Raw genomic sequence first — 17,990 nt, 5'->3', positions numbered from 1 at the left:
TGGCTTTTCTACACTATTAGATCCCCCCCCAGGACAAAGCTGCCTCTCCATCAGTCTCCCAGAGGTGTCAGAGGCCCTGGAGACAATGGCCTCTTCTCCCTCCCCCACTCTGGTCCAGCTCCTCTCTGGCAGCGGACTGGGTGGCAGACGATGCTGGCACTGTGTGGTGCTGGCGCCATGCATGGTGTCCAGCGGGCGGCTATCTTCATCTGCAATAAGTGTTATAGGCACTGGAGCACCTGCTGCCTGTCTGTTAGGCCCTGAGAGGTGCTCTTCACCGGGAGCGGGAGGCCATGGTCTCTCAAGTCCCACGGTCTGGGTCAGCCAGGGCTGTGTTTATTGGAATCAAGTGTGTGGGGCCATGGACTGAGACTGGGGAGGGGTCAGATACATCCCCTTTCCCTCCTATCCCAGTCTGACCCTGCAGACTCCAGGGGTCCTTCTGCCCCTGGCTGGTGGTGTGGGGTGGGTGGAGGTGGGCAGTACTGTCAGTTTCTCCGTCGTCTGCAGGCAGACACTGTTGTGTTGTGGATGCAGGAAGGGCCACGCTGTACTGAGGGACAATGGCCTCTAGTGTGGCCTCATGTACATCTCCTCTGGGTCCAGCACTGCTGGGTACCATTCTCCTCGTAAGCAGATTGAAGCCTAGCTGTTCCTGGTCATTGTTTCCAGGGCACCTGGCTGCTCACAGGAGTGTGCTGAGCCAGGCCTGGCTGCTTCCAACCTGCAGGACAGGCAGGTGAGCCCTAGGGCAGCCTGAGGGGGGAGCTGTCTGTGCTAGAGGCATCAAAGGTGGGTGCTGTGGGCGGCCGGGCCCATTTTTAGGATTGGGGCCAGAAAGAGGAGCTTTAGGCTGGTGTCTAGAGAGAAAAGCTTTACCCTGTTGAAGGTGGGGGTCAGGGCACCCTGGGAGAAGGTGTGGCTTAGATCTTTAGTTTGAGGCTAGGGAGGAACAGGGTTTCTTATCTGTCACCTCCTGAAGGTCATTGGGAAAGAGGTGGGTGATGTGCTGACGAGGGACAAACCATGATCTCTTTCCCAGCCGACAGCCCCCGCTGGCAGCGGCCACCAGCGCTCCCTGGCAGCCCAGGCAGAGTGGCCGGTGTGCTGGCTAATGCGCCCACCATTAGTGCTAATGCCTTTCAGGCTGGTGGCTGTGGCAGCTGCAGTGCTTCCTGGGAAGACCAGTGACCCTGTAGCTGGGGGAGGAGGGGGTGACCGCAACCATACCCCTGCCTGAAACACCAGTGAGACACACAGGTGGCAGGTAGGCGGGCTGACGAGACTGTGTGGTGACAAGCATCGGCGAGGAAGGCTAAGTCTGGCTGGCCATGAGAGAGAGAGAGAGAGAGAGAGAGAGAGAGAGAGTGTGTGTGTGTGTGTGTGTGTGTGTATGTGTGTGTGTAGCAGATACATGCTGCCTGTGGTCATTCCCAGGGCAGGTGAGAAGCTTCCCCTCTCTGCACCTCAAGACAGGTGCACTCAGGGTCCAAGGGGCTGGGACACTCAGGCAAACCCATGGACCATCACTGATCCGTATGGCTGATGTGTGACCGGCCCTCTCACAGGCGTCAGAGATGACAGGCAGCAAGCACCAGCACTGGGAGGCCCTTTCCCAGACGGGGGAGTGGGTCTGGTATAAGCTGCCTCTGACATGGAGGGCTGAAAATCAGAGGTCAGGGAGCTAGGAAGAGACTCTTTGAAATCTTGGTTTTCAGCATTCAGGGAAAGAAAACAAGTTTGAGACCGAGGCAGCCTCTTTGTGTCCATGTGGGGCCCCGACTGGGAGGCCCGAGTCCTTCATGCATCCTTCCTTACCTGCAGGGTACAGCTGTCTCAAGAGGTGCGTGTGAGTGAGGAGAAGCAGGCATATTAGGAACGAATGTGGGGACACAGCACAGTGTCTTGGAAGCCCAGAGTGTGGAGGACAGAGGGGCTGATGAGCTGGGCAGTAGCCTCTCAGGGAAGGGACAGCTCAGCTAGGCTCTAAGGAGGAACTGGGGGCATTTTGAGTGCAATAGTCAGACTGAGCAAAGATCTGACATAAAACTGGGAGGGCCCTGGAGATATCTAGTATAGCTGGAGTCTAGGAGGATGGAGTGAGGAATGTTATGGAGTGAGAGAGGACCAGGGGCCAGAACCGGCTGGGTGCCATGGCCTGGGTTATTTGGAGGTGAGGGCTATGGTCCCAGTAGCAGATGAGAGATAGCCTGATTGTCACCATTCATATGTGGGTGAGGAAGCCCAGGGGCCCGGTGGTTGGTGGTGGTGCTGGGATGGGGAAAAGGATATGAGTTGGGTCCCTGGGGAGTTGGAATCATCTCAAGGGTCACTAGCTTATTATCCATCTGCCTGTCTCCCAATAAAATGAGCGCCCAGCTACTAGGGAGTGAAGAGAGAATTCACTGTTGGAGCAAGGTGGCTCAGCAAGGCTCAAGGGATGGGCTCTTGGGAGAAGGAGCAGGTTTGGGAAAGAAACCTGGCTCATAGCCCTGAACCCCCTGGCACCTGGCAGCCTGGCCATGCACATCTACCATCAACAGGTAACTCAGGAAGGTCTAACCACTTTATGTCTTAGTGTTCTCATCAGTAAAATGGGTACTCATCAGACCTCCTTCCCCAGTGGAGAGCACCGGGCCTGGAGAGTTGGAATTTCAACTCACCATGTCCCTGACTCACTGGGAGACCTTGGGTAAGCCCACCTTTTTCTAGTCTCTCTTTCTTATCTGTCATATGGGTGTGATCACCTCTGCCCTCCCATCTGGGATCAAGGAACTCATAGAAAATGGTCACTCTGGAAATGGCCTGGTCCCCAGAGAAGACACACCATTATGGTCCCAGTAGCAGATAAGAGATATTCTGGCTCTTGTCATTTATATTTGGGATCAGGAAGTTGAAGAGGCATAGGGGTCTGTATTTCACCATTCCAGGTACTGGAATGGGGAAAGGGAGATGGGTTGGGTCCTGGGAGTGTGGGGAACATCTGTGAAGGGTACATCCTCCTCTTAGAATGTCTCTCGCAGTCAGTGTATTAAAGATTCTAAAAGACCGTTCTTCTCTCTAAATGGCCTCTTTGGCCCATGGCCTTTTAAGGGATCTGTCCACCTCCAGTTGCTGTAGCAACAGCAACTTTGAGAGATGCCCCTTTAGAGCAGTATATCATGAGCCACCCCACGTCCCTCTCAGGATATGGGAGCTCATGTCTGCATCCCACCCACCATGCCCCAGCACTGTGGGAGAGCCTTGGGTGTTTGCCGCAAAGGTGTTAGCTTCTGTCCATAGACCCCTCAGTGCCCTTCCAGTGTCTGGGCATCTACCCCCCCTTCATATCCACCCTTTCTCGGTGGGCAGGCACTGGGGAGTCTTGGTTCTTACCTTGATGTTGTCCTGCCAGCGGTGGGTTTTCTGGAAGTTCTCTGCAGCGTCAGCCAGCCTCTGAGGGACAGAGAACAGGGAGGTCAGAGGCTGAGGGAAGGAAGGTTGCTCCATGCCCTCTCCCACCTCCTCGGCCCACCAACCCACCCTGGGCCAGGCTATCTCAGGGACCTTCCATGCCAGACTTCCTTTTAGGGAGGAACAATTTGTTGTGATTGGTGTAAAAGTTTAGAGCAAATAAGTTCTCCATTCAACAACTGTTTCATGACATTGGTTGCAACATCGACAATGCATGCAACTACATTCCCTCACTTCCTCCCTGCGTTCCCTGTTTCCGTTTGTTCTTCATTTCTGCCTTCTCAACCTTGTTTTTTTCCCCAACAACTGCTGTCTTTTTGGTCTTGGTTAGTTGATTATTCTGGGGAATACATTCCTCAGAGGTGATTCTGTTCACTTTGTTTTGCTGTTCAATGCTGTCAAGGTGACTCCATCTCATATGACTCTGTGAACGAGAGATTGAAACCTTGACTAATCCCACACCATCTTTACAATCTCTGTTGTGTGCGAGCCCAGTGTGTGGCAGTCATTGTGCCTGTTAATCTCATCGAGGGTCTTACTCTTCTTCTCTGACCCTCTGCTTTTCTGAGCGTGATGTCAGCTAACAAGGTCTGGCCCCTCCTGACAACATACCCAAAATGTGTAGATGAAGTCTCACCACCCTGGCCTCTAAGGAGAACCCTGGCAGCCCATCTTCCAGACCGATTTGCTTGTTCCTTCAGCAGTCCATGTGGTGTGCCAACACCACAATTCAAAGGCATCTATTCTTTTTTTTTTCATTTTTTCTTATTCATTGTCCAACTTTCACATGCACATGTAGCAACTGAAAATATCATGTATGGCTTGGGTCAGGAACATTTTAATCTTAAATTTCATTCTTGCTCATTGGCACTTTGAAGAGATTCTTGTCAATAGATCTGCCCAATGCAACACATCTTTTCATTTCTTGACTGCTCCTTCCATAGATGTTGATTGTGGATTCAGGTAAAATGGAGTAACTGACAGCTTTAATCTTTTCTCCATTTATCATGTCCAGTTGTGATGATTGTGTCTTCTTTATGTTGAAGTGTAATCTATACTGAAGAATTTAGTCTTTGATCTTCTTCAGTAAGTAACTCAAGCCTTCTTCACTTTCAGCAAGCAAAGCTGTGTCATCTGTGCACTACAGGTTGTTGACGAGTCTTCTTCTAATCCTGATTGCACATTACTCTTCATTTACCACTCACCTGCCAGTTTACCATACTGAGGTGGCTTGTGTCTTGCTGGGATGCTAGAAACAATGCTACTGATATTTCAAAGGCATAGTCGCCTAGTGGTGGACTGGTTTCAATGGAGCTCCCAGACTAAGGCAGACGAAGGAGGAGGACTGGCCACCTACTTCTACTTCCCTCACAAACCTCTAGGAATAGCAGTGGGTCATTGTCTGATATAGTACCAGAAGATGAGTCTGTCAGGGCGAAAGACACTAGAAATTCAAGTAGGGAAGAGCTGCCCCCTCAAAGTAGAGTCTACCTTAATGATGTAGACAGAGTAAAGCTTTCACCCAACAAAGGCCCTCCATTTGCTGTTGTGGTATGATTCAAAATGAGGAGAAGCAGCTGCAAACATCCATTAATAACTGGAATGTGGAATGTACAGAGTATGAATCTAGGAAAATTGAAAGTTGTCAAAAATGAAATGGAATGCATAAAGATCAATATCCTAGGCATTAGTGAACCAAAATGGACTAGTATTGGCTATTTCGAATGAGACAATCATGATCTATTGCACCAGGAATGACAAATTGAAGTGGAATGATAAAACATTCATTGTCAAAAAGAACATTTCAAGATCTGTCCTGAAGTACAATGCTGTCAGTGGGACGATAATATCCATCCACATACAAGGGAGAGCTGTTAATGTGACTATTACTCAAATACACCTACTAAAGCCAAAGATGAAGAAATAGAGGATTTCTACCAACTTCTGTGGTCTGAAAGGGACCGAACATGCAGTCAAGATGTGTTAATAATAATAATTGGTGACTGGAATGCAAAAGTTGGAAATAAAGAAGAAGGATTGGTAGTTGGATAATTTTATATGCCTATTTGATTGTATGGTGAGCCCTGGAGCGAGTTCGGTCCTGGGTCTGAAGGATGTCTAAGTGTTGACGTCTAAGGGTTCCATAGTCTCTTATCAGACACGTAAACTGAAGTTTTTTGTATGATTCTGAATTTTGTCCTACATTTTCTTCCTCAGTCTAGAACCTTCTATTATGATTCCAATCCGAGGGCTCAGTAGTGGTAACTGGGCACCATCTAGGTCTCCTGGTCTCAGGCAACAAAAGACTGTGGTTCATTATCCTTTGAATTAATTGTCCGCCTGAGATTTGGGAAAGGAGAGACCAATAGCTGCATCTTAGATTATCACTCATAAGCTTTTAAAACCTCAGTCCACCAGAGAGACTCCTTGGCCCCAGACATTCCCATCGTTCTGTGTAGGTATCTCCTCCACCCACAGCAGGGTTTACACAGGGAAGGTGAAGTCTGCACAGAGACCTGAGAGGCACCTCTGTGGGACTCTGCATTTCAGCCCAGCAGGTTTTCCACCTGGACAACAGCAGGGAGATCCCCAGGGCAGGGTTAAGGGTCCAGAGGCCCACTGCCAACCTCCACCCACTATAAGCTAGTGTCATCTCAGTGCCAAGAGGAAAACCCTCTCCTGCCAAGGGATGAGTGTGTCACTGATGTTCCTTTGGCCCCGGCTGGCTCAGAGCCCAGCAGGCGGTGCCAGTTCTCACTGTCTCTCTCCAAGGCTTTCTGAGCCCCTTCGTGCTGGGCTCTCATGAGCCTGGTCCAGCCTTTGGGGATCATTCCCAGTGCCTGTGAACAAACTGCTTTGCCTAGAGCCTCGCTGTGTGTCTATTCACCCCACATTTTCACTAGAGGTGACTAGTTCACAGTGCAGAGGTGAGAACAGACAAGTAACAGGTAGAATCACACAAGGCAGAGGTGCTAGTGCTATAGGTGTAAGAAGCCATGAGAACACAAGAGTGTTAGGAAAGCTTCCTGGAGGAGGCACTGGGAACTGGCTATGCTTTAGGAATGAACCTGGGCCATTCAGGGGTTTTTATTTGCCCATCTCATGGATTCTGTCTGTCCAGGAAGTCTCAGAGTTCCAGAGGATGGGACTGAGTCTGGCTTCCTGGGTGTTGAGCAGAACCAAGTGAAGTCCAGTTAATCATGATGACTGTGACCATGAACTTGCAGCTCTGACTCTCCTGCATGTCAGGCACCTCCCCCACCTCAGGCCAGTGACAGTATCTGCTACTTCATCTGTCTGACAGGGTCCTATTGTGAGTCCTTGACAGATAAAGGTACTCTGGTGCTGAGACAGTAAACAGCCTGTCTAAGGGCAGAATCTGAGTTGGGCTAAGACCCTGACCCTGACCCTGACCCTGACCATTGAATTCACCTGACACTGCCCATGACAGATGTCCCAAGTCATCCTCTATGAGGTCCACCAATACCCAGCAATTCCGCTCTTATGGCCTTGGGCCTCAGGCAGTCGCTGTGCCCTCTTTTCTCATCCAGCGACCCAGCACCTTCTCTGGGACCAAGACCTTCCTCAGAGGACCCCAGAGAGGCTATGCTGAGGTTACCGTACCTCACAGAGCTGACTGGGGCTGGGTGTGGGAACAACTAGATCTTGTCCTTTCTCATAGCAAATCAAAGGCTGATGGGAATGTGGGCACCAAGCTGACACTGTGAAGGTCTCCAAATCGGGCCATGGTTCTGAGAAGCTGCCCCCTTCTCCCATCCCATTCCCAAATCCGGCACCTGGTCAGGAGGTGCCAGTTCTTCTCCCGCTTCCAGGGCTCAGCTCTGACCCTGGGAACCACAGGTTCTAAGAACATGGGATGCACAGGGCCCTCGAGCTCCCCAGCTGCATAGCCAAGGTGAGGAATATCAAGGTGGGGGCAGGCAGCCTCCTTGAGCTCATGGACTCCTATGGGCTCCAAGGCCTGTGTCAGCCCGCTGACTCGTGAATAACGGAGTTGCAATAGCCACAGCGAAAGGATTACTTTTAATCCTCGGTAACGATCAAGCCATTATTATTTTTTTCAGTGTTACAGATCAATCAGTCCATCCCCAGGCACTGGACGTGTGCAAACTGCTAAACACATGGGCCTGGTGGAGGGAGGGAGGGCCCGGGCTGCAAAGGGGTACGGTGGGGAGGCGGTGGCCATGCTCTGTCCCAGCAGGCCCAGCCATAGGAGAGACAGGAAGACTAGCAGCACCAAATGGGGCTCCAGGCGGGGATCCGAGGTTAGACTCTGCAGCCCCAGTCTTGGTCAAATCCTAAGGCCACCACTTCTCAGGCAATGGCTTCACTTCTGCGGCTCTCAATTTCCTCTCTGTATACATTAGAGACAATAACAGTTATCTCACTCAGAGGGCAGGTAACATCTTGGAAGCCCCCCACTTTCAATGCCCAGCAGCTGCCCACAAAGGGTGAGTTTTGAGTTTGCTGGAGTTTCTCTCACCAGCTCCCGGAAATTGGCTCTTGCTCACCACCAGGCCTTCCGCTGTTACACTGCTGGTCCTGCCTGGGACGCCCTCCACGTCACTTTGGTCAGCTCTAGTGACCTGTGTCACCTCCTGTGGAAGCCACCTTCTGTCTTTCCTCAGCTCATGGACTTTCCTGTCCCCTGTGGCAGAACACATCCTGAGGGGAGAGATCTCCTAGCTAAGCCCCAGCGCCCTGACCTGTGCTGAGCTCCCAGACCTCAGGCTCCTGGCCCTGGAGTGCCGCCTTTAGTCTTCAGGCCTTCTCAAGGGGTGGCCTGGAGAACACACACCCTGCCTTCCTCAACGTTCATTCTTCTAGTTCTCTCCGAGTTCTCTGGGGCCCATCTGATGGTCGAGGGCAGGCAGGCAAGGGAAGGAAACTGGACTAGGGTTGAGAACCCTGTCTCCAGGCTGCTTGCCTGTTCAGGGATCAGTTCCCCGATCAACCCTTCCGGGATCTGGCCTCTCTGGAGTCTCCCTCCCAGATGCATTCTCTCCTTGACTTCTGTGGCCAGACTACCCTTGAACTATTAGCTTAAATGTCACAGTATCTTCCTGACCACTCCCTGATCCCTGCCAAATTCCCTCTGCCGCCCCCACCTGCCCTACATGTAGAACTTCAATGGTTTGTGTGCTCCCTCTCTAGCCTTCAATGGCAGCAATGCCTGGCACCCGGCACATAGTAGGCGCACACTGAATATCAGCTAAATCGAGGTCAGGATGTCTCTGGGCCAGGGCGTGAGCTCTGGTCAGCTGTGTGACCCCAGGCACACAGTTTAACCTCTCTGAACTTTGTTCCTAGGGGATGAGGATGTCCATGAAGTTGCTGCCGGGGAGTCAGTTATGACCCACGTTGTCCCTGACAGGGCCATGGCGCTGTAGGGATCTGTGGCGGGACTGCTGAGTGGAGCCGCTCACACCAAGTCCATCACAGTTAACAGCAGGCATTTCAGAGGCAATTATCAGCGAGTTTCACTTAACAATCAATTTCCCTCAGCTCCGGGAACTATTCTTACAGGAAAAAGCAAGAAAGGGCAGGTGGTGCTGGGCTGGGGACAAAACACCCCTGGGGAGCAGCCCCCTCCTCGGGCACCTTCAAATTTCACTAAGTTAAACGCTTTTCAAATGCTACAGAGCTGAGACAGTGACCTGGGATAAAAGCGTCAAGTCTGGGCGCCATGGCGGGCTCCCCTAAAACCACTGTCTTGCAGGTGGAGTCTATCTCACTGCATGCTGAGAGGGTCTAGGTGTTCTCCACCCTCTTCACTATCCACTCCCCACTAAGGCTGGACCCCTCATTCTCCCTTTCCCCTTACCTACGAGCGCCTCCTACCCAGTGCTAGCCTGGCTCGAAGGGTCCTCAGGGAGCGAGAGCCCATCAAACAGGACTTGTTCTGAGCAGCCCCGAGGGCAAGACTGTAAATGTTTTGGAGTCTTAATTAGCTATAACCACTCCCACTTCAAAAGGATCTGAGAGGCTTAGGATAAAAAGATCCTGGACCTGTGGAGCAGGGTGTTTAGATCTGGGCCACTAGGGTTGGCTGTGGGGTGGGTGTGGGGTACTGAGCTGCACATAAGATGTGATGGCAGGCAGAGGCTGGGGGCAGCAAAGTCACAGCATCAAGTAGATGGCCTGAGAACGCTGTTAAGAGGGTTGCAAGGAAGGCGATGATGAGGGTTGGCGCCAGACACTGCCCCCAGCACCCTTGCCCCATGGGCTCCGAGCATCACTGATTGGTGCAGATCATCTCCCTGGGTGATGAACAATGTCCTCCCTCTGAGCCAGATGCCTGAGAGGTGGGCTCTCTGGCTTCTTTGCTCTTACAGGTCCGAAGGGACAGAGACAGAGCATGTGTGCCACTGTCCCAGCCCTCCCCTCCCCATGAAAAAAGGACGGGAAATCCAAACCGCTTGCCATTGAGTCCATTCCTGCTCTTGGTGACCATCCACTGGGTTTCTGAGGGTGTAAGTTTTTACAGGAGGCCACTGCCCTTCACCCCTGGAGCAGCTGGAGGGCTCTAACTGCCGGCCTTTTATTAGCAGGCCAACACGATACACACTCCATACATTACCCAGCAAACCCAGGTCTACCTGATGCCAAAGCCCAGTGATGCTGGACAGTCAGTGCCCCGGGGATGGAGCCAGGCCTGGCTAGGTGAGGTCTAGCTGGTCGAACTCAGGGTCCCCGGGTACCTACCTGCCTCCCAGAGTTCCTTTGCTTTTCCCTCAGTAGAAGGGACCCGAGGCTGGCCCTCCCTAGATGCTTTTTGATATCCAAACCCTAACCTTGGATCCACAGAGGGGGTGACTGCCAGGGTGCCTAGCAGCCTCCACTCAGTGCATTGCTTCTGCCCCCCGCCCCTTCCTACCTGTGGGCCGTATATTGAGCTCTGCATTGTGCACTGATAGATACTAAATACAGATTTTCAATTTCCAGAGCTGTTATGGTCTAATGAGTAAATAATATACATATTTAAAACTGTCTAAAAACATATCTGCATAATTAAAATATCTGCATAATAATGAAGCAAGATGCCGCTCAGGAGGAGGGAGCCGGAGCCCTGGGCTGACAATAGGGCAGAAGTGCAGGCGGGTGAGGGCTCATTTTGGTTTGTGTTTCTCTTCTTCCTGCGGCCTCAGCTTAAGTGGACACTTGCCTGTCTACTTCCTGTCCCAGGCATGTGTATCCAGAACCAGGACAAGGACAATCCCAACTTGGCCCTGGCTTGGCACAACTCGAGGTCTTGGGGGAGGTATGCACTTGGGTGGACAATCCCCGCTGCCTTGGCAGCTCGTCTACCATGGGCATCTGAGGGACATATGCACTCTGAGCTTTAATGGGCACAACCTCAGTCAATACACCTTCCCAAAGGCAGGTCCTGTTCTTTCATTTGCTGGGTTCTGAGGGATGGATAAGAATATGCTAGAATGGATAAAGTCATGATCCATAGTCTTGTACATTACAAGTGATGAAAAAGGAAAGGCTTTACTTCCCTCCGTCATGTGTACTTCAGACCCCCCTCACCTTCAGGAGCCAGGAAAGGCCCTCAGCCTTGGCCCACCATGCTCCCCCCCTTCTTCCCTAGGCCTTTTTCCTTCTCACCCCATCCAAACTGGACACATTTGACTCCTGCCCCCACAGCATATCCGACCCATCCTTTCTGTATTAACCAGGTTTCATCAAGACGAAACCATCCCCCAGAACATTGGGGTGGTGGTGGCCCTAAACCCTGAGGAAAATTCCAGCAGCCAAAAACCGCAGGGAAAATAACAAACACCGCAGCCACGCAGAGCACCGCTGGGGAAGGTTGTCACGTGAGGCTCACGCTGTTGTTGCCAGCGACAGGCTCCCTGACCTTTTCCCTTCCGACTGCATGCGTCCTCCGCTAGTTGATAAAAAAAAATTAGTAAAATGGATTTTCCCCCCTTTTTTAAAAAAAGGTCAGAATATGTGTAACAGGGAAAAACTCATTCGAGTTGCAGCTTCCCTGTGGAGGGGGCTTGTGGCTCTCCACCCCTGGGCCTGTGTGTTGGCCACGTCCCTGGTTATTGATTCCTGCGCCCCCTCAGCCCTGATGGAAAGGGGCAGCCTGTGTTTCAATTTCCAAAAAACAAAACCACAAACCCACAGAGAAGTGATGGGTGTCTGTGACAGAGATGGGAGGGCAAGGCCCTGGGACCTGATGTCCCAGAGGCTCAGATTTCAGTCCAGACAAGAATTCCCAGAACATCCTGGGGACACATGGATGGCCGCCAATGTTGTTAGAGGAAGACACTAAAAACCTTATTCTCCTCTATTAATAGGATTTTTACCAAAAGATGGACATTTTAACCTCAAGAGTAGAAAGACTATGAACTCTGGAAGATGCTCCTTAGGAAAGGAGCACTGGTGACATGACACCCACAGATGATAACCGATATTCCACAGGTCACCACTCTCTCTTTAAACTGGAACCACACTGACCACAGGAAAAGAAGGAGGGGTGTGCCGTGGACATGAACCAAATGTGTCCAGGGAAGATGGGGCCAGAAAAGGGGTCCTTTGTAAGACATTTGCAAGGGACCAGGCTAAATTTACAAACGAGTTTCAAGACCTGTGGTTGTCAAGTCCACTCTCCAGGTTACCTAAATCCCAAGGCCAGCTGAGTTTTCCTCCAAGGAAATCCCACACCCCTGGAGACTCCAACTCTGGCTGCTGCAGGAAGGGTTAGCGCCCTGTCACTGGAAATGTGCAGAGAGGCGGAGGGCAGGCTCTTGGGCTTTGAGTTTAGCTGGCTTGGTTCCTGCTGCTGCCCTTGGGATCCCTGGATGTTAACTTGTGATACGTTTCTCTAGTGAGAAACATATTAATGTATCAGACGAACAGGTAGGGCTCCGGAGCCCAGCCCTGTGGAGGCCGACTCGCCCTGTGGAACTCCTGAGCTGACGGCCATGCTGTGCCCACGCGGGCTGTCAGGGCTGGTTCCAGGGCACTGCTCTTTCTAGCCTATGCTCTTGGGGCCTCTTATGGGTAAGAAGACCCCTCCAACCTACCTGACCGTCTCCCTAGCACAAAGCGCATCACACATTGCAGTGTATAAACATGTCTCTGATGAGCCAGGTAAAATGTCTCATAATTGTCAGTTTCTCCCTCACTGTATTCTGACCCAGTAATTCATCAGTTTCTTTCATGCTTTTTTTTTTTTTAAAATCCAAGCAGATAGCATCAGGTGAAGGTATCAGGCCGAGGGCTGTCAGCGCTCTCTGGCTGGGGGAGCATGACATACTATTTATCTGAAGGGAACACGGAGTGTGTAGCTTCCTTCTCTCATCAGGCCTCATTCTGGTGACAAGCCAGCATGTGGGCGTGGGTGTGCCTGCGCTTATATGACCACTACCCACACTCTCCTCCTTCAAGACAACTGAGGTCGGAGGCTCAGCAGCTGGCCCAACGCAAAGTCTGAGGACTGTGACACTAACATCTCTGGATTTTCTTGCTCACCTGTGAGACCGGAATCTGGCCTGACCCCATCACAAGACTGTGGGAACATGGCCAGTAAGTGGGATACTGATGTGGACTCAATCTGAGCTCTAGGCCCTGGGTGGCCTTCTTCCTTGACCTTACCTGAAGAGTCTCCTGACTGTCCCTTCCCCATCTTTCTGGGGTGTGATGATCTTGAATTAACCTCTCCCTGAGGGGGACCTGTTCTCAGAAGCTCAAGTTGTCCACTGTTCCCCCACACTCTGACCTAGTCTCTAGCTTGGCCATGACCTGGGTAAAGATCCAGGACTCACTGGGATGTTCTAGTCATCTAGACACACCCAAGATGGGCCACCACTGCCCTAAGGTCATCTCTTGCAGACTGCTTCCCTCCAAAGCTCCCTGCCCCATGGTCTTCACAACCAGGCTTCTCTGTCATCCAACCCAATGCTTGTTGTTGTTAGGTGCTGTTGAGTCGAGTATTACTCATAGTGACACTATGAACAACGGATCTGAATCCTGTCCTATCCTGTGCCATCTTCACACTTCCTGATATACTACAGCCCTTTGTGGCAGCCACCATGCCAATCCACTGGGTTGAGGGTGTTCTCCTTCACCAACCCACCACCTTTCTGAACATCAAGTCCTTTTCCAAGGAATGGCCCCTCCGCAACATGCCCCAAAGTATGTGAGGTGAAGCCTCATCATCTTTGCCTCCAAAGAGCACTTTGACTGCACCCACTCCAAGATGTATTTGTTTGTTCTTTTGGCTGTTCATGGGATGTTCAGTGCTCTTTTCCAACACCACAGCTCAAAGGCATCGATTCTTCTCCTGTGAATGCAGCCAGGCTTTAGTCTGAGGGGCTCATCCACCTGTGTCCCTGCATTTCCAAGCTCTCCCCTTGGACTCTTTCAACCTCTCCTGGGTACAATGCTTACTGATTCTCCTGACTGCTTCTCCCTTACCTGCCAGCATCCTTTACCTCTGTGTGACCTGGCCCTGCCAACTTTGTCACTCTCCAAACACGATGATGTTCCAACACTGTCTTTCTGCCGTTCTCACCTCTGTCAGCACTATACCTAGCGATGCCTGGCTTGCCCTTCCTGTGCCACTTACCTGGCCTGCTCCTCCTTAGCCTTTATGAGTCAGCTCATCTACCTCCTTCAGGCAGTGTCCTTGTCAGACTAGGCCTCTCGAGCCTCCAGTGGCCTCTCTATCATGCTTATTTGTCTAATGTTCTCTCAGATGTGGCTTCTGGAAGGCAGGGGATCATGCATCTGTATGGCCTGGTACTGGACACAGGCCAGCTGCCCTCTGGGACCTACCATCTTAGAGGCTCTGCGGTTCCCCGGGGCAGAGACTAGGCCAGGGAATTTCTGAAGACAGAAAACAGAAATCCAAGATGGTGCAGGGCTGAAGTTGTGGGCAGGGTGAACCCAGCACAGACCTCACAGGGCACCCCAGGAGAGGGGCTGAGGGCTGTGGCAGGCGTCTGAATTGCTGCCATCTGCTCCTCTGGATCTCAACCCCGTCGTGGGCCTTGTGAAAATGTGACCTGGAGCATCACCCAGTTCTGCAAATGCACAGGATTCTGGGGCCCTGGCGGAGTGAGGAGCTGAGGGTGAGGCATGAGCCGGGTCAGTCAGGAGATGGGCCCCTGAGGTCAACAATTCCTGTTTTGGTCCCAGAGCATTGCTTTCCCCTGATGTGCTTTGATGTCCTTCACAGGGGCTTCTTAGAAGCCTCTAGCCCTCCTCACAACTCAGGGACAGGCTGGGGTGGAGAAAGGTTGACATGACCCTCTCCTTCCTGTAAACAAACATTAAGTACCCACTGTGTGCCTGTGCTATTGGAAGCACCGGAGGCATAATCTATATGGAAGTGTGCTGCAGACTCAAAGGCTGAGCATCTCTGCAGGAGAAAGGTGGACAAACTCCATGCGATTTACAGCCTCGGAAGCCCAGCGGAGGGTCGCTATGAATCAGAACAGCTTGAGTTTGACTGTGCTAGGCCTGAGTGTGTGGAGTGTGAGAGGGGCTATGAGCAGTGAAGACACAGTCCTGCCCTCATGTGACATAACACTGGCAAATGCTTTATAGCCCACCTAATGTCTTTCCCGGAGCCCTGGTGGCACTGTGGTTTGAGTGTTGAGGAGCTGACCCAAAGTTTGGTGGTTTGAACTCACTATCTCTCCATGAGTGGAAGATGAAGCCGTCCACTCCTGTAAACACAGCCTCAGAAACCCTACAGAGCAATCCTACTTCATTCCATGGCCTCTGATGGCTTGACAATGAACAGGGAAGACAGAAGAACTGATGCCTTTGAGATGTGATGTTGGAGAAGAGCACTGAACATCCCATGTACAGCCAACAGCCAAAAGAACAACAATGTCTTGGAGAAGATGAAGCCAGAGTGCTCTTTGGCGGCAAAGATGATGAGGCTTTGCCTCACATAGTTTGGGCATGTTGCTAGGAGGGGCTGTTCCTTGGAAAAGGACATGATGTTCAGAAAGGTGGTGGGATGGCGAAGGAGAGGAAGACCCTCAACCCGTGGACTGACATGGTGGCTGCTGCATGTCAGCAGTCTAGAGTGTCAGAAAGTGTGAAGATGACACAGGCTAGGACGGAGTTTAGGTCTGCTGTTCATAGGGCCGCTATGAGTCATACTCGACTTGTTGGCACGTAACAACAACAATAACAACAACTTTGTCCTATAGGATCTATGAGTCAGGACCACTCAATGGCAGTGGCGGATTTGTGGGTAACGCCTTCTCGCTGTAATTCTGTAATCCTGAGCACGATACTTACTAGAAGCCCACAGAGGAAGAGCTGCAATTCAAGGGTGCCACTTACAGAATTTAAGGGTGCCAGGAGGTCCCTCTGTTTTGAAATGCATCTCCACGCCTGATCCTTCAACTCAGTCAGTTTCAAGCCTCTGCCCTCGAGGAATGCTAAGCCTGCGCCCTCCACATCAACCCCCTTACCCGCACTAGAGCTCGAGCCTTCAACTATGAGGAGAGCTTCGCCTGAGCCCCCACCTAGCCACCATGCTCCCATCCCATGATGTTATTTTTATACTTTTCCCTAAAACACAGCCCAAGCAGGCCCTTCTCGACTCTATTAACATTAGGAATCTAATCAGTAATCAGGCAGCTCATAATTTTCTGATTAGCTCTGATTAGGCCCAACCTCGGGAGAAGGAGTGGGACAGTGAGGAGGAAGGCGGGGCCAGAGGGGCACTGGATGTGCCTCAGGGGCCATTGGCTAGGATGAGGGTGAGGCCAGAGGGGCAGAGCCCTGAGCCTCACTGTTGTCCATCCTGGGTAAGGCATGAAGCCTTGGGCTGCCCTGTGCTAGGCCAGGGGTCAGGAAGCAGATACAGCAGGGGATGGGTCCTTGGTCCACCTCAGCATCAGGGACCCTAAGGGAGGTTGGGGGCCATGAGCTTCAGCACCATGGACAGGGGTGGAGATGGGTGGGGAGGATCTAAGGCCCACTGGACAGGGTCTTGGGTCTCAAGAATAAGAGGAAAAAGGATGATTCCTGTTTCTCTTTGAGTGATGGTGACAGTGATGGAGTGGACAGGCCATCTCAGAGGCTGTGATGAATGACCCTGGAAAACCCAGTGGAAAACTGATGCCAGTCATTCCAACTGAACAACCAGAAAGGCAGGGCTTGGCTTCACGGTAGAGACCATGAGGTCATGAGTCCACTGGACCACTGCCAAAGGAGAAGCCAAGATCCAGAGATTAGAGGAATTGTCCAGGCTACTGTCTGAGTAGGGCAGAGCCCAGATCAGCACTGAGGAATCTCAGGATCAGAACCAGGCCCTCCCTCTTGCCTGAGTGTGTCTGTCACCTTTGTCTCTCACACACCCAGATGCAACCGCAGTGCTGACCAAACTGGACCTCCTAAGCCTGTTACATATGGATCCTGACCCCTAACTTGACCCTGGTCCTGGATGACCATGAAGTCCTGTATCCACTACCCATCCTCATAGGCCCAGACTCCTTGGAGGAACCCTGAATAGGTCAGGGTCAATGTAGCTCCGCCCCTGTCCCTGACCTGGGATCATAGGCCACTGCCCTTTGTCAGACGCAAGTATGGTTAACCATCCAAGTGACCGCTGATGAAATGCAGGAGCCATTGGAGGAGACATGCATGGTTAATACCATGCAAATTGGCACGCAGGCAATCAGGCTGACTCTAAAAGCTGCCCCACCGGCCGCAGGCTGGCTCACTGTCTTTTCTGTCAATTTGCATCTCATTACCCAGAAGGCTGTGCTCACTGGAGGTTAAAAGACAAAGAGAACCAAGCAAGCCCCACTGAGTCCTACCTCTAGCTAGGGTGCAGCCCATAAGTGGGACAGGGCTGTCTGGTAGACTCCTTCCAGTGGGACATTCCACACAGTGCCCTATCACCCCATCACCATCATCTCCATTACTCCTGTCACCACTGCCAATGTTACTCCCATCACCACGGCCCCTATTATACCCTCATTGCCATTGCTGCCCCATCACCATCACCAATGTTCCCATGATTATTGCCAGTGTTACCCCATTGCCAGCATTACCATCACAATCAGAATTACCCCTCGCACTATCTGTAAAGGGAGCTCTGGTGGCCTAGTGGTTAAGAAGCTGTGCTGCAATCCCAAAAGCATGCAGTTCAAATCCATCAACTGCTCCACAGGAGAAAGATGGGCAATCTCCTATGTGATTAACTGTCTCTAAAAACCTGCTGGTTCCCACAACAAACAACAGCAGCAATAACTATCATCAATGGTATCCATACATTATTTTTTTTTTCTATAATTATGCTGCAGACTCAAAGGCTGAGCATCTCTGCAGGAGAAAGGTGGACAAACTCCATGCGATTTACAGCCTCGGAAGCCCAGCGGAGGGTCGCTATGAATCAGAACAGCTTGAGTTTGACTGTGCTAGGCCTGAGTGTGTGGAGTGTGAGAGGGGCTATGAGCAGTGAAGACACAGTCCTGCCCTCATGTGACATAACACTGGCAAATGCTTTATAGCCCACCTAACGTCTT

At 51.6% G+C, this 17,990-nt stretch overlaps 1 protein-coding gene across 1 annotated transcript in view; it reads right to left on the bottom strand.

The window, feature by feature from the left end:
• Window positions 1-17,990, bottom strand: part of CACNA2D2 (calcium channel, voltage-dependent, alpha 2/delta subunit 2) — a 163,051-nt gene that overhangs the window by 28,248 nt on the left and 116,813 nt on the right. The window contains exon 4 of the mRNA XM_006892862.1: window positions 3,376-3,435. Coding sequence (XP_006892924.1) covers window positions 3,376-3,435 — 60 coding nt within the window. The remainder of the gene's footprint in view (window positions 1-3,375; window positions 3,436-17,990) is intronic.

The sequence above is a fragment of the Elephantulus edwardii genome, unplaced genomic scaffold, assembly GCF_000299155.1.
Source record: "Elephantulus edwardii isolate Elephantulus edwardi_28Jun2011 unplaced genomic scaffold, EleEdw1.0 scaffold00121, whole genome shotgun sequence".
Lineage (NCBI taxonomy): Eukaryota > Metazoa > Chordata > Mammalia > Macroscelidea > Macroscelididae > Elephantulus > Elephantulus edwardii.
The sequence above is the reverse complement of the archived record's forward strand: the minus strand, read 5'-3'. Positions and strand labels throughout refer to the sequence as shown.